The sequence below is a fragment of the Hippoglossus hippoglossus genome, chromosome 5, assembly GCF_009819705.1.
Source record: "Hippoglossus hippoglossus isolate fHipHip1 chromosome 5, fHipHip1.pri, whole genome shotgun sequence".
Classification (NCBI taxonomy): Eukaryota; Metazoa; Chordata; class Actinopteri; order Pleuronectiformes; family Pleuronectidae; genus Hippoglossus; species Hippoglossus hippoglossus.
Window position 1 is genome coordinate 14,926,124 of NC_047155.1, and position 27,411 is coordinate 14,953,534.

At 40.0% G+C, this 27,411-nt stretch overlaps 2 protein-coding genes across 2 annotated transcripts in view; one reads left to right on the forward strand and one right to left on the reverse strand.

Moving 5' to 3' along the window:
* The window catches only part of LOC117761837 (olfactory receptor class A-like protein 4), a 946,130-nt gene that overhangs the window by 633,251 nt on the left and 285,468 nt on the right, over positions 1 to 27,411 (reverse strand). The window lies entirely within an intron of this gene.
* On the forward strand, positions 842 to 25,704 carry rad18 (RAD18 E3 ubiquitin protein ligase). Its single transcript, XM_034586075.1, has 13 exons — positions 842 to 983; positions 2,028 to 2,106; positions 3,007 to 3,068; positions 3,216 to 3,286; positions 8,316 to 8,734; positions 9,262 to 9,361; positions 10,471 to 10,658; positions 11,450 to 11,520; positions 11,920 to 11,980; positions 16,028 to 16,159; positions 16,939 to 17,065; positions 21,569 to 21,613; positions 25,420 to 25,704. Exons 1-13 carry the CDS (start codon positions 933 to 935, stop codon positions 25,517 to 25,519), a joined length of 1,506 nt encoding a protein of 501 aa, XP_034441966.1. The 5' UTR covers positions 842 to 932; the 3' UTR covers positions 25,520 to 25,704.

Below are 27,411 nucleotides of genomic sequence, written 5' to 3' on the forward strand. Positions count from 1 at the left end.
GCAGAGCCGTAGGCACAAGTCTGTTGCTATAAATTACCAATTTTCCACGCTCAGATTTCCAGAGTTTAAAGTTTGAGGGGCTGATTTGAAAAGTCAAAGGCAGCAATATAAACATCTGTCTTATGCTATATTTTCTCCAGAGATTTCCAAAGCTGTAATCTGGGCAAAGTACTCTAAGGCTTTGGAATCCTGAAGGTTCATCCATTACTAAAGCTTTTCTGTTCCGCCATTCACAGTCCAGTAAAATGAGCCACACATATCTTTGTCACCCTTTATAACTGTGTTCAAATAGACTATTACCTCCACCGAGGAGATTGTGTTTCCATCAGCGTTTGCTTGCCTGTCATTCAGCAGGATGACATAAAAACTACTGAACTGATTTCCATTTTAATTTTGGTGCAGATCTTGTTCAAATAGCAGATCCATGATATATATTTATATATATTCATTTTCTTTAACATTGTGAGATAGGTGTTCTTGATGTAAAGGCATGTTTAGAAAACTGATATTTATGAGTGTGAAATTTGGTTCGGATCCAAATAAATCCGGATCTAGAAATGAAAATGGTAAGACTAAGCAAAAATAAAAGCTACACACACACACACACACACACACACACACACACACACAATAAGAAACATGTCAACATATCCAAACAATGTAATGCAAGAAAAAGTATTTTATCATTAAATAATATATATTTTTCTAAACATTTATTAAAATCCATTCAATTAACATAGCTCTATGTGTATATGTATATATAGTCAGGCTGTGATGACTTTGTTTACATTTATGAATGAACGAAACAAATGTTGAGCGCTGAGTGGACGGAAGTCGTCATATGACGTCCTGCGTAGCGCTAAGCGGGACTTTGATTCTGACAAACACAGACATAAAGGTTATTTCCTGTCGCTGCTCGTCGATCCTCCAACATGTCCTCTCGGGTGGAGGCGGATTTACCACCGGGCCTCGCGTGTCTCAAAGTGAGTTCCCCGCTGATCGCTAAATGCACTTTGTTTTGCTAACTTGCGGCTACTAGCTGCGAGCTACATGGACACAGCTACATCCACAGTGCTGAGCCTTTGTGATGCTAATGGTGTAGCTTCAGCCCATCTGTGATCAGTGTTACTGGTGATGCAACGTTAGCTACCGCGGTTAAATGTGATATTGATCATAACACGTGGTGTCGTATTGGAGACTCCATCCAATCAGGTTATCGAAGGGTATTGAACAGACAGTGTTCGTTGCCCTGAACGATCTGAACTCGTGTGTTCAGCTGCTAAAGACGATCGTGGTGAATATATCAGGTACTAATACTTCTAATTAATAATTCTAATACTGCATTAGGTGATACTGCATCGGGACAAACCGAGAGTGAGATGTTGTGAAACACGTCATGTAAACACACGCCCACATGAGAAGAGACTTACACAGATTGAGTCACTTAGCAACTTGTGGTTTCCTCACCCTCACTGGTGTGTGTCGATGGGCTTCCAGCTTCCTTCTCTATGAGAAGCTGAGTCACTTTAATGGGAAATCATCAATATGTCTTTGGTCAAACGTTGTTACACTAAAATCAAAACTAAAACATAAATCTGTGCACAATTTTACAGATTTGCCTAAGCATTGACAGATCCACACATTGTCTACACACGCGTACAAATCTCATTCCACATTTACACTCGTGCAGATTCTTGTAAACATTTACACATCTCAGTTTGCATTTCATTTACACACACGTACAAATTTGATTATGCAAACACAGATTGAGTTACAGCTGCAACTCTACTCACATACACACAGATAATAATGCTACAATATTGGCCCCATAAATATGTGGTTTTAAAAATGTAACCACTCTGTTGAGATTGTTTACCTGATCTTAGGTTTACTGAAAAAGTATTTAGTCACAGTCTGTGTTGTTAAATTTCCTGCTTCCAACCTCCCATGATTTCAATACATGGAAAATGTATCATTTCAAGGCCGACTTTTTTTTTTTAATTGTGTGTTTTTCTTCTCGTCTCCAGAATGTCGACACCCTGCTTCGGTGTCCCATATGCTTTGATTTCCTCAACATTTCAATGATGACAAAATGCTCTCACAACTGTAAGTGACAAGTTCCGCAAACTTAAAATTCAAAGTGATGCATATGTGAAGGAAGGACCAAAATGTGATCTGTATAAACAAGCAAAATGCAGTTTAAAAAATGTTGTAATATGAATTGTCATCCGTCACTAGTGACAACCTCTAAATGTGATATATATATATAGACATGTACAAGCTTCTGGCATCTGGTAGTTTCCACTCTTTTCTTTTGCTACACATTCAAGCTCCTTTAAGTTCAGAGAAGTCTTTTGTTTGGTTGCAGTGACTGATTTCAGCTCAACAAAGGGTTTCAGTAGGAAGTAGGTCAGGTCTCCCTATTGGTCATTTTAAAACAGTCCATCTTGTTTATTGCAACATTCCCTTTGTGCTGATGGGTGTGTGCTTTGAATTGTTCACCTCAACCCTGCAGTAGTTCTCTGCCAATAATCTTGATTGTACAAATGGCAGTTTTAAAATTCACTTCAAAGCTGTAAGAGTTGAACATTTTAATAATAATGTGTCTTTTAAAATAACGTGTGTGTGTGTGTGTGTGTGTGTGTGTGTGTGTGTGTGTGTGTGTGTGTGTGTGTGTGTGTGTGTGTGTGTGTGTGTGTGTGTGTGTGTGTGTGTGTGTGTGTGTGTGTGTGTGTGTGTGTGTGTGTGTGTGTGTGTGCGCTACTTGTGCAAGCATATGTTTATTATGTGTATGTTAGCTTTGGCATCATTAGCACTTTGAGCAAGAGACTGAGACAGACCCTCTGGATCCAAGTTCCTACTTTTCTCTCTGGTATAATAACTTTTGAGTTCCCCGAAACCAGTAAATCGTATGTGAATCCGTCTTTGCGCGAATCTGTTTGTGTCTAAGTTTACTTGCGTGTTTATCTCTCAATGTTTGCTTTGTCCTTGTGTTCCGTTTTACAGTTTGCTCATTGTGCATCAGAAAATTCCTTTGCTACAAGCTACAGTGTCCAGTTTGCTATACAGTAAGTATGGACTCGACTTGAATCCATTGTTTTGTTCATGAGTCGCATTTGCATACTTATTAGGATCATAACCTCAATTAGGGTGGCACATCATCTGCTAATTAACTGTATTCATTTCATAAAAAATGCAAATGTTTTCTTTCACAGCAAGCGACAGAACAAGATTTAAGTAACAACCGTATATTGGACGACCTGGTCGTAAATTTTCAAGCTGCAAGGTAACTGTGCGACACACTGTAGATGATCACCAGTAAATGCTGTAATGATTGTTGGATACGTATCAGACTTTCTCTGCAGATTGACTGTGTGAGTGCACACTGCATCACCAGCAGCTGTTCTTACACTTGTCGGGGTAAATTATAGAAAAAAGATAAATATAGGTGTTTGCATTATGTAATTCAACACACGCATGAAATACAATGTTCTTCTCTTATCAATTAAGGAGACAGGGTACTGCAGTCAGAGAAAGCAATAAAATGTTTCAATCAATATTGTCTTTTCCACATTTGCACTCTTGACAAAGGCAGCAGACGTGGATACGTGATGCCGAACTCACTGACCCTGTTCATACCTGGTATTAACATTCGTCCTGAGTGATCGGAGTGAGCGGCATCATTAAGTTCAGGTCTGAACGCACCCTAATGTGTCCTGAGAGGCGGGCATACATTCAGAGGAGGTCTGGGACACATATGGCTTCATTCCTTTTGCTGTTTGAACGCAAATGCATCCATGGCCATATATGACGGGCCGTCTACTCAGCTGACTTCCTCTGATCCACTACAGTTTTTTTTTTTTATGCTTCTCTAAGCTACGTTAATCTGTTTACTGCCACAATATCGACACTGGCCGCCAAAAAAATCATTGATAATTTGCTTAAATTGGTAAAGTCTTTCTTGAGAGCAGAGCTGCGCAGCGATTAATTCAGTCCCTCCTGACTCTCTCTCGCTCGCTCGCGCCTTCACAGACACACACACACAAACATTTTCCTCGGACACATCTGTAAACTCAGATTTAAAAAAGCAACATAATTTGGTCCTTGCGAACACAGTTGATGTTTGTGTGTATTCACATATAGAGCGGGGAAGGGGGATCTGATCACAAGTGGTCACAGGAAACGCATTCAGGATGCATTTTAATGCCAGGTCAGTGCAGGACCTCTGAGCTACTGGTTTGTTGGTCCTTGGTGAGGAATGGCTCTTTCATTTACCAAGTACTAACAAATCAAGCATTTTCCGTCCCTTTTCAAACCTGCACAGTGAACAAGGATCACACAACCGACAGCGACAGTCTGCGACTAACTGGACATTAGTTTTCATTTTTAGCGTGATTACTTTTAATTCTCTTGCCCGTGGAGGCAGACTGGAGAAACAGTGGAAATGTCAGATCAGGAAATAAGACACAATCCATGTAAAAGCCCTTTAGACGCACGGCCTGAGCACCTGTCCACCGTGCAATGTCCTGTTTCTGAGAACTGAAGAGAGAAATGACTGCTGCAGTGATTTTTAAATGATCCCACTGTTATTGACGAGATTACACTGATGTCCACGAGGGAACCAATTTCCGATTCCCTCAATTTACCAGCTTTGATGGAACACTTGTAATTGCCCTGCAGTAATCTGCCTCAGATTCTCTGTAAATTAAATGGGGATCTTTTGTTTTCATCAGCCGAGGTCACTCAAGGTTCTTGCTCACATGTGAGCGTTGAGTAGCTTTAGGGCTGATAGTTTTTCATTACTGCAGCATGTAGATAGCAGTTTCCAGAACTGGACAAAATTGTATTTCTTGAACTTTAAATTTAAGTTTTGTTTTTCCCTCACTGATATTTATCACAACAAAGGAAAAACATTTCCTCAAACTTGATTCTCCTGTCATGAGTAGCTCTTGCCACATGTGTAGGAAGCCTCACGCTTGCAGTCACTGGTCTTAATCATCCTGATAAATGTGTTTGCCTTTCATGCGACAATTGTTGTTTGAACGAAATTTACATCATCAGGCTACTGTAGGTCACTCCAGCCCTCTGGATTATTTATCCCTGTTGTCTTAGGTTGATGAAATAAGATGTGATGAGATAAAAAGATTTTGTTCTTGGTATTGTCCTTTCATTAGTTTTCTCATCTTGTGCAGCAAAAACCGAAAGAGAAAAACTCAATAAACCCAGTTGCAAGCTGGCACCGTACCCATCAGTTTGGCTTTTTTTCACATTTATCTCAAACGCTCGGCCTCAAGCTAAAATTCTTTTGTCATTTTAATGTCTATGTTCAGTTTTAAATAAAGGTTCATAAATCAGAATTGGCTTGAAGTCCCTCTCCAGTAGCTTCTTACTCTCCCAAAACTCTCCTTTGTTCCTCAGAACTACATATTCAAAAAGTTTGTCATGAAAAAATCCCCTCATGGCCTTAAAATAGCTGAAATGTAACTCTACCCCTTACTTCCTCTTTTTGCGACTGGGATAAATGAATATGCTATAAAACCGCATCCCTGCTCATCGTCTCCTCGTCCTCACAGCGCCACCTGCAGCTGAGCAGCTCCACCCACAAATTTACATGATTGGTTACTTATGTTTGTGACATCACAATCCCTGGCTGTCTAACTATTTCTTTCTTAAGAGTATTTTTTTCTACATTTATTTCTAGCAGTGTAACACGTGGAGATACTCCATGGTGGTCACTGCCTATTTCACTCAAAATATGTCTTTATAAAAGGCACAAGCGAGGCAGGTTTCCGTTTAAAAACTCAGCGAACATGTCTGCCCAGCGGCACAGTCAGTAAGTGGCGTTCTCTGAGGATACAATTATCAACATTAATACATAGAAATACATGCATGTGGTTTACAAATTCTCACAAGCTGCTTGGACCCAGACTATTGCCGCTCATGATTAAATATTGCTTTGTTATTTCAGAAATAGATAATACTCAGTTAAACACAGGTTTATGATTCATATTTACGGTGCCTTTGGGCATTTTTAAGGAAAGACGAAAAACATCCTGCTTAATCGGCTAATTTTCTCTTCATCAGCAGTTATTGTGCCTAAAAAAAATACCTCAAATCACATCTGTATTGTTTCTTCAGTGTCTTGGCTGATGGCGATATAATATCTGACGGCTGTTACCAGCCTTTTTTATGTTTCATCCTTCCATCAATCACCTCAAAGTTATCAACACTCTGACAGGTCTATAAGCTGTGGGCCTTCAGATTATCATCACTGCTGTGAATGGGCAGTCATTCTGTCCTCTGCCTTTTAATTTCCTGTTGTCTAGCATTGAGTTTCTGAAAAATAGGATTCATAAAGTGTTGTTGTTATCTTGCAATAGACTTGAATTCAAACTAAAGACTTTTTCTCTTGTAGACATAGCAAGTGCATGCAGATTGATTCCTTTATTGGACCGCTCACATTTCTCATTTCTGAACCCGACCTGAAGCATTACAGTACGTGTAGTGTATCGATCAGATAGTCCCGGCAATGTGACCGAATTTTTGTCTGAACCTGGTCTGACCTGTTGGGCACCGACAGATTTGGGTCTGTTATCCACACTCTAATCCAAACTAAACACATAAACTCCTTTGTGCATTACCCTCTTGTATTACCTCCTTAAATAGTGAACGTTAATGTGTTTCTGAAAGTCAGTCGATATTATTTCTTATGTGTCAAGCCTCATTTAATGATCAGCACAAACATTCATTTATTTTTCATTCTTAACTGTGAGTAAGACCTGGTCCATTATTTATGAATGGCCCGAGTCTGCTTCCTGCTGCTGAATAATGAATTGTGGATGGAGTCAGGTTGAACTCTGTGTTTAGGTCAGGTCCTTTTCCCCCGGAAAACGTGTTCGAGCCAAAGCACAGCTGGAATTTTCCTTTTTTAAGAGGAGCTGCACAATCTGTTTTAAATGACATGGTCAATGCTGGAGTAAGCTATAAATTGTTAAATGTTTCTATTGATATTTCAATTAACTGCTCAGTCTTAATGAACAACATAGGTAATGATGACCATTATTTAAATGCGTGTGCTTTGTGCTAATTGCTGAAAAGGCACTAAAACTTTAATTACATTGGTGATTACAAGAGTCGTTAACGGTTGAGGTCTTGTCCCGGATAGCAAGGTCGCGGGGCTGCTTGTTCGTCATTTACAGACCACAAAGAAAACATTGATTCACAAACAGAAGAGGTAACACAGCAGTGACACACCAGTCTGAATCGTGATGTATTTTTTAAATTTTTTTTATCATTTTAAACACAAAGTACAGTAGATATGAGCAACGGCTCTATATTTATAGCCCAGTGGCCTCTTGGCTGGTGTCACCTCTATGGCAACAGCCAGTAAACCACTTGGGTACAGAAGTATTTGACAAACTGAAGTGATGGAAAAAATAAGGCAGATGCCGTTCCAAATAAGGAGGTGTTGTTACGTCTGGGTGATCCAGGTTGAGTTGAGTAAGAGGACCATGAACTATTAGACATTTAAGAAAGGGACACTATTAGATCAATATATGAAACCAGCAACTTTTCAGTGTGATTCATCTGATTTGGATATATTTCCATTTATTTATTGTTTTTAAGATAATTGTGGCAATAAAAGGTTTTACAATAAAAAAACAATTAATGGAGTGACCAGTAATAGTCCTACCTGGCTGTGTGCGGTGTTACAGGTTAGGTAGGGCTCATTTTTCCAAGATCACTGGGGGAGGGAGGCGGAAATCTACATCACATTTGTGCAAAGTGGTTTTGACAACTGTGTGTGTGTGGGTGCATGTACATGCGTGCATGTGTAGATGCTTTTTCTCTAATGGGGACAGTAAGCAACAATAAGTTTTAAACATGGGAAAAAAAGAACTCTGCACACCTCATTTGTTCCATTTTATTACCAAGTAATGACCCGGCTGTTTCCAAGATTGTAGCCAGAGTGTCGACTTTTTCTCGCTCAGCAAAAAACAGAGATAACTGAGCAGGTGCATTTCACTCACTTTACTGTCAACACTGTTTACTGGCACATGCTGCTCTTTCTCTTCTTAATGGGCTCAACATGCTGTTTAAGAGGACCTTACGTCTGTTAGGCTTCATGTATGTATGTAATTACAGATTTGAGTCATTGATCAGGGTTTTTTTTTTTAGATGGATCACTGTTTGAACATGCTACTTTAGAATATGTTCCATTCTGGTTCCAAAAGGTGCATAGCTGTGTGCGTGTCTAAATCATATGCTGCACACATTTTCATTCACGTGCACTTTGCCTTTCTTCTTTTTTCCAGGCAACAGTTGTCAAAAGCTAATTTTGACTCTCCTCCAATCTCGCCAAAGACCCCGGCTTCGGCTGTCGAATGCAAGACAGCCAAAGAGAGAGGCCAGAAGTCCAACAGCGCCGTTCTTAGTAATTTTTTCCAAAAGAGGCCCAAAACATCGGCCGCAACAGAAACCCAAAGAGATGCTTCCACCTCTCTGTGTGTCCAATGGGGGAAAATGAAGACCACACGCCCACACACCAAGCTACATTCAGCTACTGCTCCAATTCCAGTGTCTGTGAAGGAAGAGCCGATGGACGTGGAGGACACGTCTGTCCACATTCTGGTGTCGGTCAAACAGGAGGACACAGTCTCGCACAGTGTCAGCACCAGGGTTGAGATGCCACATTCCTCGTCACCGTCAAACGATGGAAAGCCCGTAATTAAAGGTGACACTTTTCTTTCTGTATGTTAAGAACGCCGCCTCAACCCACATGACACATTCCATCTAAAAATAATTGTTAATTTGCCCACAACATTAAGCTCGTTAGGCACTTTAATAAAAACAAAAGCCGATGTGTTATCTTGTTTGGAAATATATGTGAATTCTAGTGTGTTGGTACATACAAGGTCTGAAAAAGCAAACTATTTTGAGGTTTAAAACTTAGTTATTAGTAAAAAAAGTTATTAGTGTCAATATTTATAGTATTTAACATTTATAGCCAATGTGGATAAAATAATTGTCTTCCTTTTTTTTGGTACCTTGTTGAGGATCAGTTAATTTGTTTAATTTGAATAATAAAGGAAGGGCCTTATTTTGTTATAATAACAGTTTTACCACTTTCTTGCTTTATTATATTAACTCTGAGCCGAGGGAGTTTGGATACAACATCAATTTTTAACCTACATCACCCGGAACTGATGTATCTTTTTTTAATAAGCTGCCAACAATGTCCTCTTGTGTATGTGTTTGCAGTGGAGTGCCCTGTTTGTTCGGTCGGCGTGTCCCAGCAGTTTATCAACAAGCATCTGGACACGTGTCTTAGCAGTGGAGAGAAGAAGGAAAGCTTGAGGAGGTAACAAACCAACATTACTGCTGGTTCAAACAGCCTCCTACTGTTGTTTGCTCATCCTGGAGGGAGGATTAGCGGTAGAAGGATGTCTCGTTTTTCTGGTTATTGAAGATGTTAGGTGTTCGGGACGCCGCCCTGATGGTATTTGCATTGTGGTTAAGAATCTAAACATCTTAATTACCCCAAACGTTTGTACTATATGTACATGTCTTATTAATGTACGTAAAAGTGCTGCCCATAGATGCACTGCATGAATGTGTGTGTGTGTGTGTGTGTGTGTGTGAATGGGTGAGTGGCAATTACCTGTACTGTAAAGTGCTTTGAGTGGTCATCAAGGCTAGAAAAGCTCTATATAAATACAGACCATTTACCGTTCAATGCAGATCTTCACATTATCATCACTTTATTTCATGGCTGTATTTTTTCTGCCATCTGTTCTTTCCCTTCTTTTCTCAGTAGAGTGTATTTATTTTTGAATAAAGTGCATGGAGGACGACCTCTGAGGCTCAATCAGCCATTCTTTCCTTAAAATGGCAAAATACCTGTAATTATACATTTGCAATTATAACTAGATTGGTGCTGTTACCATCTACCAGGCTACTTAACCACTCAAGTGGCGTCTCTGACATTATTTGCGAGACTGATCGTTGTGAGTGGCCTTTGAAACTTTGTAATTCAAGGTTAACTTTGACTCATGCTGCAATTATGAGGTTTGTTTATGAACGGCCATATTTGTGTTGCAGTGCAAAACACAATCTGGCATAGACCTCAATGTCACGATGATGTATTACAGAGGTTTTAATACTCTTTAAGTTGCCAGGCTGCACGAAGATAATTCCACTTGCACTAAATGCTAATAACTCACACTCATTTCTTATATGAAAGAAATTATACAATTCAGCTGGAAAACACATTTGCTGATATAACCACTACGTGATATATTTAAGTGAGATGGCATTTACATCCTTCTTTTCTGCTGATGATGGTCAAGATGTCTAAGACCAAGACTGTATGGTCAGAAGTTTATTAGTGCTCAGCACATAAATGCCTCCGTCAGACATCAACAAGTTATATGAAGTGATTACTGGAATAATCTTGTCTGTCTATTGCAGCTCCCTTGGCAAGGCGAGGCGTCCAATGAGCAAGCTGGTGTACAACCTACTCTCCATGCTCGAGCTGAAGAGGAGGCTGAAGGAGAGCCACCTCTCCATGCAGGGTTCTCGAGACCAGCTGGTCAAACGACACAAGGACTTCGTCCACATATACAATGCTCAGTGTGACTCCCTGAACCCCAAATCAGGTGAGGACAACTGGTGTTATAAACCATGATTAACTAGATCATTTTATTAGTTTGTAGTTATGAGTTGGTGGGATGACTGATGAAACGCTTGTGCTACACACTCTACAATTATGTAGTAAAAACTGTGGAAAAGTGTTGATGTACCCATTATAATTTATAAATACCCTGTTTTTACAATACAGGGCTCTGGGTTTTGCAAATCCTACTGAAAACGTCATTACCTCGAAGCACGATGCTCAGCAAAGAACTCGTATACATAAATACACCAACAACCGTGTACACAAAGCCAAAGATGACCTCGATCACCACCAAAATCATATGGCTGAATAGCTGCTCTACCCGATTCTGCTGCTGTTTTATTTGCACTTTAATATTACATTTACTGACACTTAAATCAGATCTGCAGTGAACACTTTAACTTGATTTAACCGACATATGGGGGCACTGTATCTTTTATTTATTGTGATAACACCCACCACTGGGAAACACTATCTCTCTCGAATATGGTGAAATGACAATAAGTTGATGAATCTTGAACTTTGAATTTTCACACCTGTAAACACCCAGCGCGGGATTTAATTTGAGATCAGATCATTTCTGAGAGATCTCATTTGAACATGAGGTGTCTGGACCGACACATTTCAAATTGCAGTTTCTCCCCCTTATTGGCATCTCCATGACTGCTTCAGTTTGACATCATGGGTCAAAAACCTTCATGTGTTTGATCGTTCAAATTATATAACAGGCGATATTTGTGATCTCTAGAGTAATGAGGAGTTTTTTGTCAACAGCTGAAGATATTGCCAAAGAGGTGGAGGCCAACGAGAAGATGAGGAACCAACTGAAGGGAAAAAACAAACCTGTGTGTACTAACTGCTTCATGGGGATATCTTGACCCTGAAGTGTATCATTCTTTTTCTTTTTAAGTGTTCTGTGTGGATTTTATTTTCTTACCACTAGTGGTTCTGTATAACAATTTATTAATAGTTGGGGATTTTGTGCCATAAAGGTTTGCAGCTAGGTAGGATTCGAAAAGCTTTCTAAATATTTGTTAGGCCTTAAGGGGATATTCACCATCTGGTCCTATATTCTAAAAAGTGCATTTTATTACCTTTTGAGAACATGTCGTTCACAGTATTAAATGAGTTCCAAATTGCTTAAACCAAGGTTATTTGGAGAAACTGCACAGTAACTATACAGTACTGTCAAGTGCTTTTTCATTGATGGTAAAATGTACATCTTTTTGTCCATTATCTTGCAGGTCATGGTTTTCACAAAGAATCACACTGAGAAGGAAATTGATGAGATGCATTCAAATTACAGTAAGTGATTTTTTTTGGGGGCGTCTTCACTGTCAGTGTGTTGACATTTTATGGGTCTGATTTACGAAGCTGGCAGCAAAATATGCATGAAACAAATGTCAGCAGATGAAACTGCTTTGCATAATCTGACATGTTCTGTTTATGGCTGCATTTAAAGGCACTTTCATGTCCAGCTGAGGCCCAGTGTGTGAATAGTGTGTGTGCTGCATGCTGTAGAAAAAAGGAGAACAAAATGTATGAGTTGCATGAAACCACATCGGTCAAAAGGAAAAACTAAATATTGTTTCCTTAGAGAGATGAACCGTTTCTCTCCAAACTAACAATTTGTTCTTGAACACAAATCGAACAGACACATTTTGTGTTCAGTGAAATGGTTCGTAATGTCGCCTTCTCCTCTCTGTTGCCATATGTCTCACTGAAGGTAAAAAAAGAAACTCATTTGGGGAAAAAATGAACATGAACGTTGGTGTGACTTTTCATTCTGCTAAGGTAGAAACTCAGGCTCTTGTAAGAGTTGAGGAGAGATTTTTAAAATGAAAAAAGCAGGTTAATGCCTCTCTGTTCTCCTCCTCCTCCTCCTCCTCCTCCTCCTCCTCCTCCTCCTCCTCCTCCTCCTCCTGTTGATAGAGGAGACAATGTTTCCCATGTCTGCTTTAAAAATGCTGTAGAAAACCCTCAGTTAAGCCATTAAATGGCCAATCAAATAAACGCTACAGATCTGTACCGGATCCATGCTTGAGCCACAAAGGTTTTAAAAGTATGTCAGAATAGATGTCTCAAAAACTAAAGATTAGAAATACTTTGGGCTTCTTAACGACACCCTGTGGTCATAATTAAAAAAATTTAACTGGGGCCTTTCAGGCCAATCAATGGCTTCTAATTCTGTTGGAAATTCCAGTCGTAGAGATCTGATTCTTGCAGGAGAAGTAATTCATCACAGAAGCTGCGTGATGTCATTTTTCAACATTGAGTAATGCAGCAGGGAAGAAAAGAATGCTCAGGAAACAGAATAGGCAATATACGTGAGTCAGGCAAGAGTGGACAAAGATATGCATCTCTACCAACATCATTATAATTATTGCATATTCAATGGGTCACCAAACCGTAATCTCAGTCAGAAGCTGTTCGTTTGGAGCCAGACTCGTTAACCTGCCACAAGACATTAACACAGACAGAGAGACACAGAACTGCTGCATCTTCAGTGAGACGTTTAGCAGCAAGGAGTTGTTTTCATAAATAAATCTAATGAGGCTTTTTCAGTGTAAATAAAAAGACTTAACTATTAAGACTTATAGGGAAAGTTTGCTAATAAAGGGACTACAGTTTTTTTTTTATTTGCATTTGATCATAGATAATAGGAGACGTACGGATGCTCAGGAATCTGGACCTGGTCTTGTGTTTTCATCCTCGTGTTGCAGTGGCTGAGTAAGAGCAGCAGCATTAAGGGAATAACATCCGAAGGCATGTTGACATGGTCGAACAAGATGGAAACTGTTGGAAGCCACGCTGTAGAGCTAACTTCAATTCAGTCAGGAACACGTTGTCATGATTTAACCATTTATTACACAAATGGCAATCCAGTTATGCTTTGCGCGAATGGCTACATTCTTTGGATGTTCCCTGGATTAGCCACGCAGCATGCTAAGATAAAACAGGGAACATGTGTAACATCCCCCAGTGGGCGTAGCAGGCAGGATACATTTGTTCAAGATGAATACCATTTACCACAACCATGTTTGGACTCAGTGCTAAAAGGTGGAGGCCGGGGTGGTGGAGGCGACGTTGCCGGCAGCAGGGCGTGAGTGGCGGTGTAGCCGAGCAGGGATCAGTGAGGAGGAGGTCGTATTTAAAGGGACCGCTTTGTTGAGAGAATGGGCTGTGATTGGTGGGTGACTGACGAGCACCCATAAACCTATCGGTAGCTGACAGCTTACGGCAGCTGAGCACATGACTCCGTGTCCTGCATGAACTAACGCAATGCTTCAAAAGTGGCTGGAAAATGCTTGTGAGTCACAGGAGGCGGCGACCTATAAATAGCCACACCACCGTGATAACCTCTTGATTTATCGGAGGAGGATGTGGATGACTCACTCTGCCAGTATTGGGAATTGCGAAGGCGCAGACAGGAGGGTGAGGGCGACACACAATTCCAGTCTCTTCTTAATGTGACAGCCTGTGCTTTTGGTGTCCTTTGATGGGTAGTTGGGCAGAAAACACGCTCGTAGCCCAGCGCCACTGCAAAGAAAAACCCTGGAAATCCTTCTACGTGATAACCAGCCTCAGACAAGTGTGATCTGTCTCCTGTGTGTTCCCATTGAACACTTGGATGATGGGACTGGAGTGACGAGCACATCCTCTCGCCTGCTAACAGCCACTGTTAAAGTGTATCCGCTTGTGCAGCTGGGACGCTAATTCAGCTCAACTCATTCAGTTCTAGTGATTAACTCATCTTAACGTTTGAGGGTCATTCATGTTTGATTTGCAAGTGTCTCAGCCTATCAGAGTCAACAGATATCACCTGTCGTCCCACGTCCCACGGGGAGGTTTCATCTCCGTCAATTAAATTCAGATTCTCTGGTTCCATTAACTGGCAACAGTGGCAGAACATTTTTCACAACAACCTTTCAGACACTGCCATCATCTTTCTGCAGACTGTGTTTACTTATAACTTAATAAATGGTTGTTTAGGTGATGTTCAATTTACGTTTTTGTTTTATACTAGGCCGTATACATGAGAAGTTATCGCAATTTCAACAGATGTGTGTTTTGTGTCACAGTTAATATTAGTACAATATTACTATAAGTACAGTTAATATTAGTACAAGTTTGCTAACCTTTGTGAGAATAAACTAGTTCTTCTTAAAGATTAACTCCATTTTGTATGCTTATGATATCAGTGACAGGTCTGAGGTAGTGTAGTTGTCCTTTGTAGTCTCGTCACCCACTCTTTGTTATGCCTCTTTTACACCATAATTTACAACATGGGTTTTCAATGCAGGTAAACTCGCTAAAAAGCCGATTTGCTCCTCTCCCATTACCAACCAGTTTGCCTTTCTTCTTTCTTCCCTCTGGTGTGTCATGTTCGATGTTACGAACTCTCTTCTCGCTCTCTTGCCTAATAAGCGAGTTCACCTGGATGTCATGTTTCCATCACTGCCGATCAGAGTGAATAACAACCTGTCCACTGCGAAGTCATTTGACCCGTGAGTGAATGCTGATCGTATTTATTCCCATTGCAGACCAGTTGCAGTTTGCGTATATGGGTTTTTTGACCAGTGGAAAAGGGGCTTTAGAGTTTGAGTCAGCCAGTGTCAGTGTTACAGTACATAATGTTAATATTACTAAATTTATTTTTGAATTTAAAATGATTCAAATGTTCCACATTAGAATTTTAGAATTAGAAGAAGAAACTTACCTACAGCTAATTACAACAGCTTTAACACAGATATCAGACTAGTGCACATTTACAAAACACCCACTGTGAGGTGTCAATGGTAATATTAACGGTAGATCATACTCTAGAAACTAATTTAAATAGTTTTTTTTTCTCAGTTCTGTCTCCATCTTCGTCTGTACGAACATCATGGGCTGATGCTCTGTATTCCTGTGTAAAGGAATTAAAGCCTTTATTTTTTGATACATTTTTTTCTACCCCACATCCATTCATAATGTCTTTTCAATGAGTGTTTGGCTTCCACCACAGACATGAAATGATTTTTTTTTGCCTCTGTGATCTCATCTTGGAGCTTTGCGTTTGCATTTCTCCAGAATCTCTTCAATCTTTTAGGTTAGAACTTGTCATTTCTGGGTTAAGATATTAATGAGATTCAGCAGATGTATTAGATACTGTTGACTCTGAGGAGTCTGCATTGCACCATAAATATTAATACACGATACGAACAGTGGCCTTGCCGTTATTGATGTAGTGTTTCATTAAGCTCATTTACATTTGGCACTTACCTCATACTGTTAGTAATAATCTTATGGTATCCAGGCCCTTAAAACTCTTCTTTACCTGTTCCGCTATATGTTCTGTTTCCTCCACAGGGAAGCAGCACAGCAGCGACTTTTCCCGCCTCATTGCCCAGGTGCGGGGTCGCCTAGAAACCACGAGGCCGACCCACATCAAACAGGAAGTCATTGCGGGTGGAGAGGATGAGGAAAAGACGCTCTCTCCAGGTACCTCAGCACTCGTTACCTTCCTCGGAGATAAAATATACTGTAGCCGCAGGAGATCTAGGTCTCTCCAGTGCCCTAAAGCAAAAGTCGCCTGCTCCCAGGTTGCAACCAGCTGTGGAAAGTACACTTTGTGTCTTTACAAAACAACACATCCCGTACATAAACTATGACAAATGCAGTGCTGTGTGACCAATGGGTTCTTTCACTAAATGCACGAGAAGCCATGCATTTGAGCTCCACCGAGCTGTTGTGACTCCGTGCAGGGTGTGTGTGTCACAGGGGAGACTTTTAGAGTTAAATACACTCAATTTATTCCATTCTTCCCATGTTCACAGCATGACTGTGTTCTCCACCGTTCACGTGAGTCAGGCAAGAGTGGACAAAGATATGAAAGTTTGTTTTGAGAACAGGTGAAAATTTCACATGTTGGTAATTTATAAAAGGGATTTTCTTTTGGGGGGGGGAGGGGTCTTTCTAAAGTTTGAGTCATTGTTATATTTTCATTATAATTTGTAATTTTCTTGAGTAAATTAAAATGGTTTGTTTGGATTTTGATTAAGTGGGATTTTTACCAACTGAACAAATAAATGAAAAGGATTGAATGTTGCCAGTGACACTGTCCAAAGTGCTGTTTTTACACTGACAATATGTGAAAATGGGGTGTCCGAATGAGACTGGGTTATCAGGGGGATTTCTTTAAAGCCTACACCATTTGACAGGCAATTTCCTTCACTGACTGATGTGTCTAACACTATTATACACATTGTTGCATCCTCCAGATCAAGTTGCAGGATCAAGGAGCAGCTTAGTGCTGAAGGCAGAAGACAGAGACGGTGACGAAGAGCCATCAGCAAGAGGGATTGAGTTGCCCCCCAGCCCCACTCACAGTGACGTGTCCGTCAGCAGGTGAGTTGTAGAACACACACACACACACACACACACACACCCACACACACACACACACACACACACACACCTATAAAAAATCAGGCAAGACTATTTCCATTTCCATTCAGTTCAGATGACTTTTACAGTGTGTGTGTGTACTTTTAGAATTTTACAGTGATTATATTGTCCTTATAGGGTTATATATTGTGCATTTTAATAACCAATGATATTTAATTAGCATTTTCTTAAACCTCATGTTTAAATGCAAACACATTAGAAAAAGAAGGCAAACTGGTTCCCCTTGACAACGGCCTCCTAACAACTTTGCTTTATCCTATGGTTACTTTAAATAATAAGTACTGATGGAATATAATACAAGTAAAAGTATCAAAGTACAAAACTACACATATCTAATGTTGCTTTACGGTAAATACTGAATCACAACACATGCTGAATCTGCACTTTGATAAAATATCATTGTATGCCAGAGGTTCCACACAAATCCTGACAAATGTTAGCATCCATCATGTATCTGATAACCAGCAGATCCAGGTAGGAGCTTCATAACGCCAATGCAGGGCAGTTACAAATCATCCAATCCTTTTGTAAGTGAAAGTCAGTGCTCTTTAGTCATTGATGACTGCATGGCTTCACTTTGAAAGATGAAAAAGTCTAACATTATACCACCTGTATGTTGAGCTTTTTTTAAAAGCCGCTTCACCAAGATTTACAACTTATAAAAGGATCATTTGATATTTTTAAGCCATTGGTTTGAAATAATGCAGACGTGCAAAGCCAAGATCTCTTGCTCCTATGTAGCTTTGCAGCGAAAGTCCCACATCTGGGCCCCAGAAACTACAAGAGCTCCTTAAGTGCACCATTATTTTGATGGGCTCTTGTCTGTGCTGTCAACAGAGCACTGCAGGAATCACACAGCCTGGTTTGAAAAGGTAGAATCAAGCCCTGCAGCTTTCATGTAGCCTGAGAGAGTGTCCTCACTTGTCCTTAAATAAACTGAAAGTCGGTGAAAAGACATTAACTTTGTGCACTACATCTGTGTCCAAATTAATTATGAATGTGGGTGCCCTCGGCACAGTGAAACTGTGGCAATGAAACAATCTTGATTGTGGCAACTGGATGTTACAGCAGCAGATGCAATTGTAACAACTTTAACACCTCCTGTGGACACCGATGTGTGGTGGCTGGTGGAGGAGCCAATGATGAATAAATAATAGAACTATAATGACACACAGAGCGCATACATCCGCCAAGGCCAAACAGCCCCCTCATGAAACCACATTTTAATTTACTACATCGGGATTTTTATTTGGATCTGCACTATATTGCACACACACTAGAAAATGCTATAAAGAAAAACGCTCTATCATGCAATGTTAATGAAAGTTTTAAAACAAAAGCCCTGAATATGACCCTTAATCCACATTTGCATAAAATTGAATGGGTTCTTTATTGACGCATAGCACATCCTCAATCCAAACATCCTGGAAATCTTGCTTAAAAACCAATAAACACACATTTGTGATAACAGGAAATAGGTCCTCAAAGGGAAAGTTATGTTTGTTGACAAATACTCTATATTAATAAACAGTATATAGAATGAAAGATGTTCAAATTATTGCATGCAACTAAATTATAGTATGTCCTACCATTTATGTATTTTGCTTTTAAATCCTTAATAAGTTTTACCATATTTCTATATCAAGGACCGATTTTTACTGTTTACTTTTGTGACTTTAACAGTAGGATTCAGATTATGGCTTTAATCTCTGAGATCAGCCACCAAAAAGCTGCATGCAGCCAGATTTCCAGAATCTGATACTGTAGGAAAAGTTCCTGGCCAATATTCATATTTATGTTTTTTCCAGTGCCCCACTTACAATCTCATCTGGAACTTGTTCCATCGTGTTCACATATGCTCAAGATTTCACATGCAAGAGCTTGGATTGTGTCTCTCTGGTTGGGAATTTTTTAACCGTGTATCTTAAAAGTACGTAGTTGTCTGAGCGATCCTGCCACCGGGGCACCAGCTGGTCCGTCTCAATTTCTTAAACCCAAGATCTCAGAGTCTCATGAGGAAATTTCTCAAAATTTGGTTTGTTTGGACTCAAAGATGAACTGATAAAAATGTTTTGGTCAAAGTTCAATGTCCGTGATTTCACAAAACTCTTTTTTTGCCCACTCAAAATTGATACCTTAAGATTAGTGTGTGTGTGAATTTATTCAGATTTTGCACAAACGTGGACTCGAAGATGAACTGATAAGACGTTGGTGGTCAAAAGTCAGAACTTAAGGTCCCAATGACCTCAGATATTATGAACATGATTAATCAGATATGTTTCATACATTTTATAACCTGTAGCACAAAGATGTACTTAGATTTTAGGATGGCCTGATTAGGATTGGGTGGTCACAGGTCAAGGTCAGAGTGACCTTAATAGGTTTTTGACCTTTTGAACGCAATATCTCAGGAACCCTGTGAAGGACTCCATTAAAAGTTGGTACAAACATTCACTTGGACCCAAAGATAAGCTGATTACAATATAACGTACTGTGGCCTCACAAAACAAATTTTTGGCCATTATTCACAAGTGTTCTAAAGATTACAATCTATCAACGAAAAAGACAAAAACAAGTGGGACAAAATAAGAAAGTGATGACATTTCACATTCAAAGGGTCAACTTCACTGTAATATCAACATATTCTGCAAAAACACAGTTCTGGCCAATATTCAACCTCGTATTTTTGAAAAAATAGATATGTCCTGCAACTTGTCTGGTTGGTGGAGGCGTACAACTGTGATAGTTCTATGGTGGTTATGAGTCAGATTCATTCTTGAATTAGGAATCTCTGTGCTTTTTTGCTAATGTAAAATGATATCAAAACTTACACGTTTAGACAGTTTTGATATTTACCATGATTAATAATAGAATATAAAGTCAACCATAAAATTTTCACCAATTTATAATTATTTTGAACATGTATTTATTTAAGCAATTGGACACTTGAGAATTTTCCCTCTAAACTTTCTCTCTCTCTGATTTTTACAATAACAGCTGTGTCACAGTATATCCACTAGGATGATTGGACTGTTACTTTCATATGCAAATCAAATCCAAAAGTCCACATCAGGGATTCAAACGACCTCATGCCACACAGACACAAATGCTCATGATTGAGGTTGCTAGGGGACGGTAGCCTGTCAACCGGAGTACGGCGGTGAGGGTAACAGAAAAATTCCAGCCATAAAGTGGCTGGCAAAACATCTCACTCTTCAAGCAACAACAGGATAGCAATTTTGCTATCTAGTCTGGAAGCCTTTTATTTTGAACTCCAGCACAGCATGAATGCACATGGGAAATGAGAACAGCTTTACAGTACATGCACCAGTTCAGCATAGTAAACTGTTCTGTGATGGAGAGAGGGAGAGAGAGGGAATCAGGCACCTTTAGCAGCGCTCTACCACCATAAGTTATTTTGAGGATGTGCCTTATACTTTTAGTTTTCAAAATGTACAAGTGCAAACCCCAGCGTTGTTTGTTCTTATGTAGCAGGACCAGTGATAGTCAGTGGCCAGAGGCTTTATTTTTTCGGGTTGTCTGTTTCGTCCACATGTCCCATTCTTGTGAACACGATATGTCAGGAACACCTTCAGGGAATTTCTTCAAATTTGCTACAAGCATTGAGTTGGGCTCAAGGATGAACTGTTTGGAGTTTTGTGGTCAAAGGCCAAGGTCACAGTGGCCTCATAAAACATGTGTCTGGCCTCTTGAACGTGATATTTCAAGTCTGCCTCTAGGGAATTTCTTCTAATTTTCCCCAGTTGGCACTCGGGCTCAAAGACGAACTGATTAGATTTCAGTGGTGAAAGGTCACGATGACCATATATCAGTCTGGAAAATAATGTTTATAGACAGACTGCACTGGTGGAGGGAGGCACACAACTGCAGGGCAGTAATCCTCCTTGTTATTGATGTTGTCCAAATTTCAGGTCTTTTCTTAGTGGATATTATAGGTTTAGACAATAAAGGTGGGAACATTTCTAACAGTCTTTTGGGGAAATGCATAGGTGGTGAACTGTGGAGGCACAGATCTCAGTGACTGACAGCATTAAGGGAATGTCTTACTTTTTATTTGTATTGTCTGACTTCTAATGAAAGGTTCCCCTGAGGCAATCTCACGCCACTGTAGCCTGTAGCTTGATGTCAGGGAGACAAATAGGGATGAATTTTGGCACTGGGAGGTGTGAAAATCGAAGATCTTGTTTTTTTTTTAAACTTCTTTTCTTGAAGCAACTTTCAGGGTCTTGTCAGTAGCATTGGCTTTGCCAGTGAGAACCAGGTCTGTAAAATGTGTGATGCAGTAAAAACAACAGCGTATGTGAGCTTTCAGGTCTGTTCAGCACAATAAGTTTGCTTGCTGAAAAAGCAAATCCTTATTATCAGTTCATCTCTGTGAATGACATCCTCTCCCTTTGTCTCTTTCCCTTTCTCCCCTCACAGTTCTATTTCTGACATCTTTGGCCCGGAGCCTGTCACGAAACACGAGTAAGTGATTCTTCTTTCACCATTGAGAAAAGGGATGTGGTTTTTGTTGTCTTCCATTCTCTTTTTTTTAACTGTGCTATCCAGATCACAGGGAGCGCCTCATTATCCTCCCACTAAAAAGCATTTGGGTCACTTGAAGCCCAAACTTTATATTTCAGGGGGAAAAAATGGGCTCAAGGGTCATTATATGTGTTGGCGTTAAATCTTAAAGTTAAGAATATTGTTGAATCCGTTTTTTTTCTACAACTGGGTATTGTTACACGTCTACAGCAGTATCTCCTCTGAGGGTGTTGTTTGCTGGCTGCTCTTTATCCTCAGCAACCAGCCACAGACAACAACTGGCACACTGCCAAAGCTTTTTAGGGCAAAACTATAGTTTTTGGCATTTTTGTTTAACACTGTCATAAAGTTTAAATAGACTGTATAAGACCGATCATACTAATTATTTGTTTAATAGGCTGCACTGAACACAAGTCATTTACTGAGCTGAGAGTCATGTAATGAACAGTTTGGGGGATTCACTTGTACAGTCTGTGAGCTCCGCACTGGAAAACACAAGAATGAATCCACTTTGTAATTTTCTGTGCTTCGCCTCGTTGTCCAGGGAAAAGTAAGGCTCTGCTGTGCGTCAGCAGTTAGAATTTGCTCCACAACTTAATCCCTGGAAAGTCTATAGATGAGGCGGAGCATGTCTGAGGTGCATTTCGAGAGCCATTTTTAATTCCCCGTCGATAAGTAATCCTATTATAAATATACACTGTTTTAGCTTAAACTCGTGTTCTTATCGGGTGACAGGAACGAAGAAATTAAAAAGCAACCAAATGACATGTTCTGTTGCCTGGATTAGAATTGGGAATTTCTCTGAGTTTGAACATTGTTGGAAATAAGTTGGATAATGCAAGTACACAAGTCAACAAAATATATAACACAGGTCTAGTCATTTTTTAGACATTTTCATTGGGAATTGTTACATTTTATGTCTTGAACCAGTTCTGATTAAGTTGTTTAAGTCATTTACTTGCTTGTTTGAACAGTGCAGATAGTCAGTGTGTTTTTGGGTGATACATGACATATTCCAGCCCTGTGCTAATGGCGGCCTGTCCAGTGATCCCTAAAGAATAAGTGCGTTAGATCATGGATGGATGGATGGATGGATGACATATTTCTGCCTTTAGTTGTTTTATAGTTACCCACACACAAAGCTTTACTGTCATGCTCTTCATAACACAACAGCAGCACATATTTCTGAATGTGATTCCATTGTGTGTTTATTGTGGCTGATCTAATGACTCTTAGTCCAAACCCACAGCACTTTACTCTATATAGTCATTGCACACCAGAAGGTGGACTCCAGAATACCTCATCCATTCAATTGGCGGAAGCGTGTTTGTAACAAGTGTTACAGGAAATTTTCTTTCCATCAGGCAAAGACTTTATCTCCATCCTCCAGTGCTTTTGTCAGATGCTGGCAGAGATGGCAATTTAAATGATGATTGTTTTGGTCCGGTTCCACACTTTGTGCAGAGGCCAACTCTGCGCTTAGCAGTCATCCACCGTACCTCGTCATCTCCCCATCCTTCTACGACCCGCATGTGGACTTCTGATCCAAATTCCAGTGCTGGAATTTTGTTTTTCCAACACATGGAGTCAAGATAAAGAGTCATGGCTCTTTGTCACTGGCTGCACGGTGATATACATCTATGGTACAGAATAATCTGAAGACAGCCCGACATGGAAGATGTAAGTGGTTCCACATGGAAGACCCCATGGTTTTAGGGCTCCCCTCTGGTTTCTCAGCCATTTTATCTGAACATGTCTCATGAAGGAGACCATGGTGTCCACCAGTTTCTGTCAGAAGTGCTTCAGTAACGAGGCTGTAACTTAACACTGTGGAACATAGCAGGGAGCACATTGGAGAAAAGAACATTGGTGCCGACATAGATAATCCACAAGGGAAAACAGCTTATTTATAGACAAGGAGCTGTCAGTCCAGATGTGTTCCTCTGAAAAAAATAAGGCTTTCTTCACAGTAAAAATTATTTAATGTTTTTTATTGGATTTAAAATGATAATAAAAAGAGATAAATTGCTTACTAGGGTTAGGGAATTGCATTTAATACACGAGTAATCAGTAAATGTCAGTAAATGTAACGCTTGACTACAGAAACCATCTTTGAGAAACATGTATTTGACTTGCACTTTGACTTTTTAGTTGGTTGCATGTCCCATCCACTAACATAGAAGAGGCAAGATTTATGAACTATACTTAAGCCAGCCACCAGGTGGCGGTCCAGGGGCTTTGGCTTCCCTTTTGGGGAGCTGTCATGGCGTCCATCTATATATAAAATCTATGGTAGTTTCCAGAATGTGACTGTAGGATGATGGGATTGGATGCCTTAGTACTTGACATGTTCTTGTTGCTGCAGTCTTGACTGAGACTGAAACCTCACAGAATTGACAGCTCAAATTGACCGTCACGTTTTCCAGACATCTGTGGCTCCCTCTGCTCTTCCACTCACACTTGTCTTGGTTGAATTAACTCTATTGGAATTGTCAATCGCCGAAAATGGATCAGGGTTGTAGTGTTTACATTCCACGCGAGAAACCACATTGTGATGAGTTGATTGGTCCGTAGTGAGTGAGGAGAGTACTGAGTTTTGGCCGTGCAGAAACACTGTCGTGATGTGTGAGTTGACTCAATATACAAGATTAAAAATAAACACAGCATTTACCCAGTTAGCTGAAAGTTGACTTTGTGCTTTTACAAAGAAGGAATAACTTAATGTTGTTATAAGAAGTCTGTCTTATCAGCCACAGTCCAAACATGGAAAACATTGTGTCCGTCATTCATCTGGATGGACAGGCACGAGTTTAAGAGCTTTGTACCCGCATAATATTTCCTTTCTCCTTCTAACTCGACACACTTTATATTAAAGTGACTATTTTTCTGGTGTGAGTAATAAGTAATATATTTATAAGGTTGTCAAGCAGCTTTTCTTCAGATTAGTGTAAAAATGATATTTTCTACCACTTCTAACGGCTTGATAATCAGGTGTGAATGTACTCGGGCTATACACCCTCCCTTTCCCTTTAGTTAATTCAGTCTCCAGAATTTGATGTTTCCCCTTGGCAGTGGTCAAAGTCAAAGGGCTTTTTGGGTTAACTAACTGTATAAACCTGTGGTTACATGTAGGAACCTGCAGGCAGATAGGTGGACCTTTTAATTCATCAGAAACCGTGGTGGTTAAAGGAAGCATTTTGACCGAAAATCACAGAGTAATGGAATTTTAAGATTTTCCCATCCTCTAAAATTTGAGGTCTCTCAATATATGCACAGTGGTCTGTTGGTGGGTGGAAGAAGACCAGACAGAAAGTCAAAGAAGACCCTGTTTTCATTTTTGCTGCTGCAGATTGATAACAATAATACATAATATTTATGGCTTTGAGACATTCATCTGAGGCTCAGCGCTGATGCTCATTTCAACAGTGAGCATCGTGATCATTGGGTAATTTACTGCTGCAAGCTTTTGGTTGTGACATGTATTGTGCAGGAGCCGAGCACCTGGTGTACAGATTTGATTAGTACACAGCAGAGCAGCGAAAGAGGCTCGGCTCAAAATATGCTGTGTTGCACCTGCTCAAATGAGTTTTGTTTTGAAATATTGTATGTAAATATAAATATAAAAGCGAAGTTCCTCCACCGCCTCTTTACAGGTATTTACTTAAACCCCAGTGTTCACAACTTTTTGTATTTCTGTTCATTATTTACAGAATGCTAACTGTTAATCTGTAAATATTCTTTCGCAGAGATGCAGGGTGCACCTCAGGCCAAAAGCGAAGGTCCAACTCCAGAGGAGACGATGCAGCTTCGTTGCCCATTGTGGGGAAACGGCGGCGTAAAAAGTAAAGAGGGAAGAAGGAAGAAGTGAAAGAGAAACCATTGTAATCGTTATCACTACAAATAAACCTTTGACTGACTGAATTATATCAACAAAAATGTTTTTGTTGATTCCTCATTTGCATTTCTTTTTTTTGGGAATTGCACCGTTCACTTGTATCATGGGATGAATAAATGTGCAGTATTTTAATACATTCGCAGTCCTGTCATATATGATGAGATGTGGCCCCTCAGGTGTGAGAGGTTCAGATAATTCCATGATTTTCAACACTGGTAAGTGTGGTAAAGTTTTCGTTTCCATGTTTAAAAATAGAGCAGCACCAACCTCAGCAAAGCCCCAACAGTCCCCTTGTGAAACCACATTTAAATCGGCTAGATATTGATTTTATTTGGATCTGTACCAAATGGTACACACTCATAAATATCGGTTCCCTAAACGTGACAGATGTTTGTTTTATAAAATCCTCCTGGCTCCTCCCCTCTGTCCAGAACCAACCAAAGAACCGATGGGTTCTTTCTTGGCCTATGTCCCATCCTTCCAACAAGTTTCATGAAAATCCGTTGGCGTAAACATAACTTCCCTGGCGGATGTGAAAATAGAATTAGATTTGTTTAAAATTGGACATAGTGAGATGCAAACATAATTTATACTTGTACTCAATGTCCAGGTAAAAATCCTGTTTTTAATCTTGCTTATCGTAACATGTTTAACACTCTGGAGTCTGTAATGCATCAGCATGATCAAATCTCGATTTTCATATTTGATTTCTATAAAGCAAACTGGTGTTGTGTGGCACTTACGACACGTTTGTGATGTTGAAGGATCTTTTTAAAAATGCAGCAGTTTGTGAAATCTGGCAGTCCCCTTTGCTCAGCTAGCTAACATTCAGGAAGAAGTTACCAACTAGCTCAATGCATTACTGTTATTTTTAACAGTTGATGTAGATGTTTCTTCTGTGTTTTGGGATCCAGAGTGTTGATAAATTATGTCAAAGTAAAAAATATTCAGAAAGAAAAAAGATACCAAACTTTTTTTTTTATGTGGTACATAAAGGCAAAATCAAAAGCATTTAAAAAAACGGCCATAATAGCCCACAGGACTCATAAGGGTCTCATAATTTCCATTGGAAAAAAGCAAATTAAACTGAAATGATCTTGTAGGGACATTCAGTATTTTCTCATCTAAGTAACATAATATGTTTATGTTCCAACAAAAGCTGCCCATGTGGTCATGAATGGATGAACACATGTAAACTGAAGGACTTTTTCCCCCTCCTGAAATCCCTGGACGTCTGTCTGTTTGCTAACCTATCACCTCCATCTTCAAGGAATTCCCTTCATGTTTGGGTTATAGTGGGCCCACACAGATTAGGTGCTCCGACACATTGGATTCCTCCTGTCATTTGCAATTTCAAAGCGTGCAACAAATCTGTAGCTTTCAAATTGATTTGTTTTCATTGAAAGAAACGTAACCGGGGGTCAGTTTAATTAAATACACCCCGTGCATGTGGAAAAAGCCCATGTCGTAACAAATGAGCGTGTAAACACTTCAGGAGGGGAGGTGGTGTTTACGCATGCCGAGCGGCGAGCAGCAAGGGCTTTTGGGAGCCGACCTTGATTGAAAACAGAGCTCGACTGGAGACAGAGACGCTGCTTGTCTCTCCTCAGACAAAGCAGGGACACGCTGCTCATTATACCACACACCATCGTCACTGCTTTCAGGGACCATGAGGCTGTTTGTTTCTGGCTTAATGTCGCTCTTGCTTGAAACCACAGGAGAGGACTGAGTGGCTCCTGATCCCTGCCTCAATTAGGGAGGCCGTGAAGCAGGCAGTGATATCATTGATTCCATATACACACTGTCTCCGGTACAGATCCGCACAGACTTTGCCCTTTTCAGT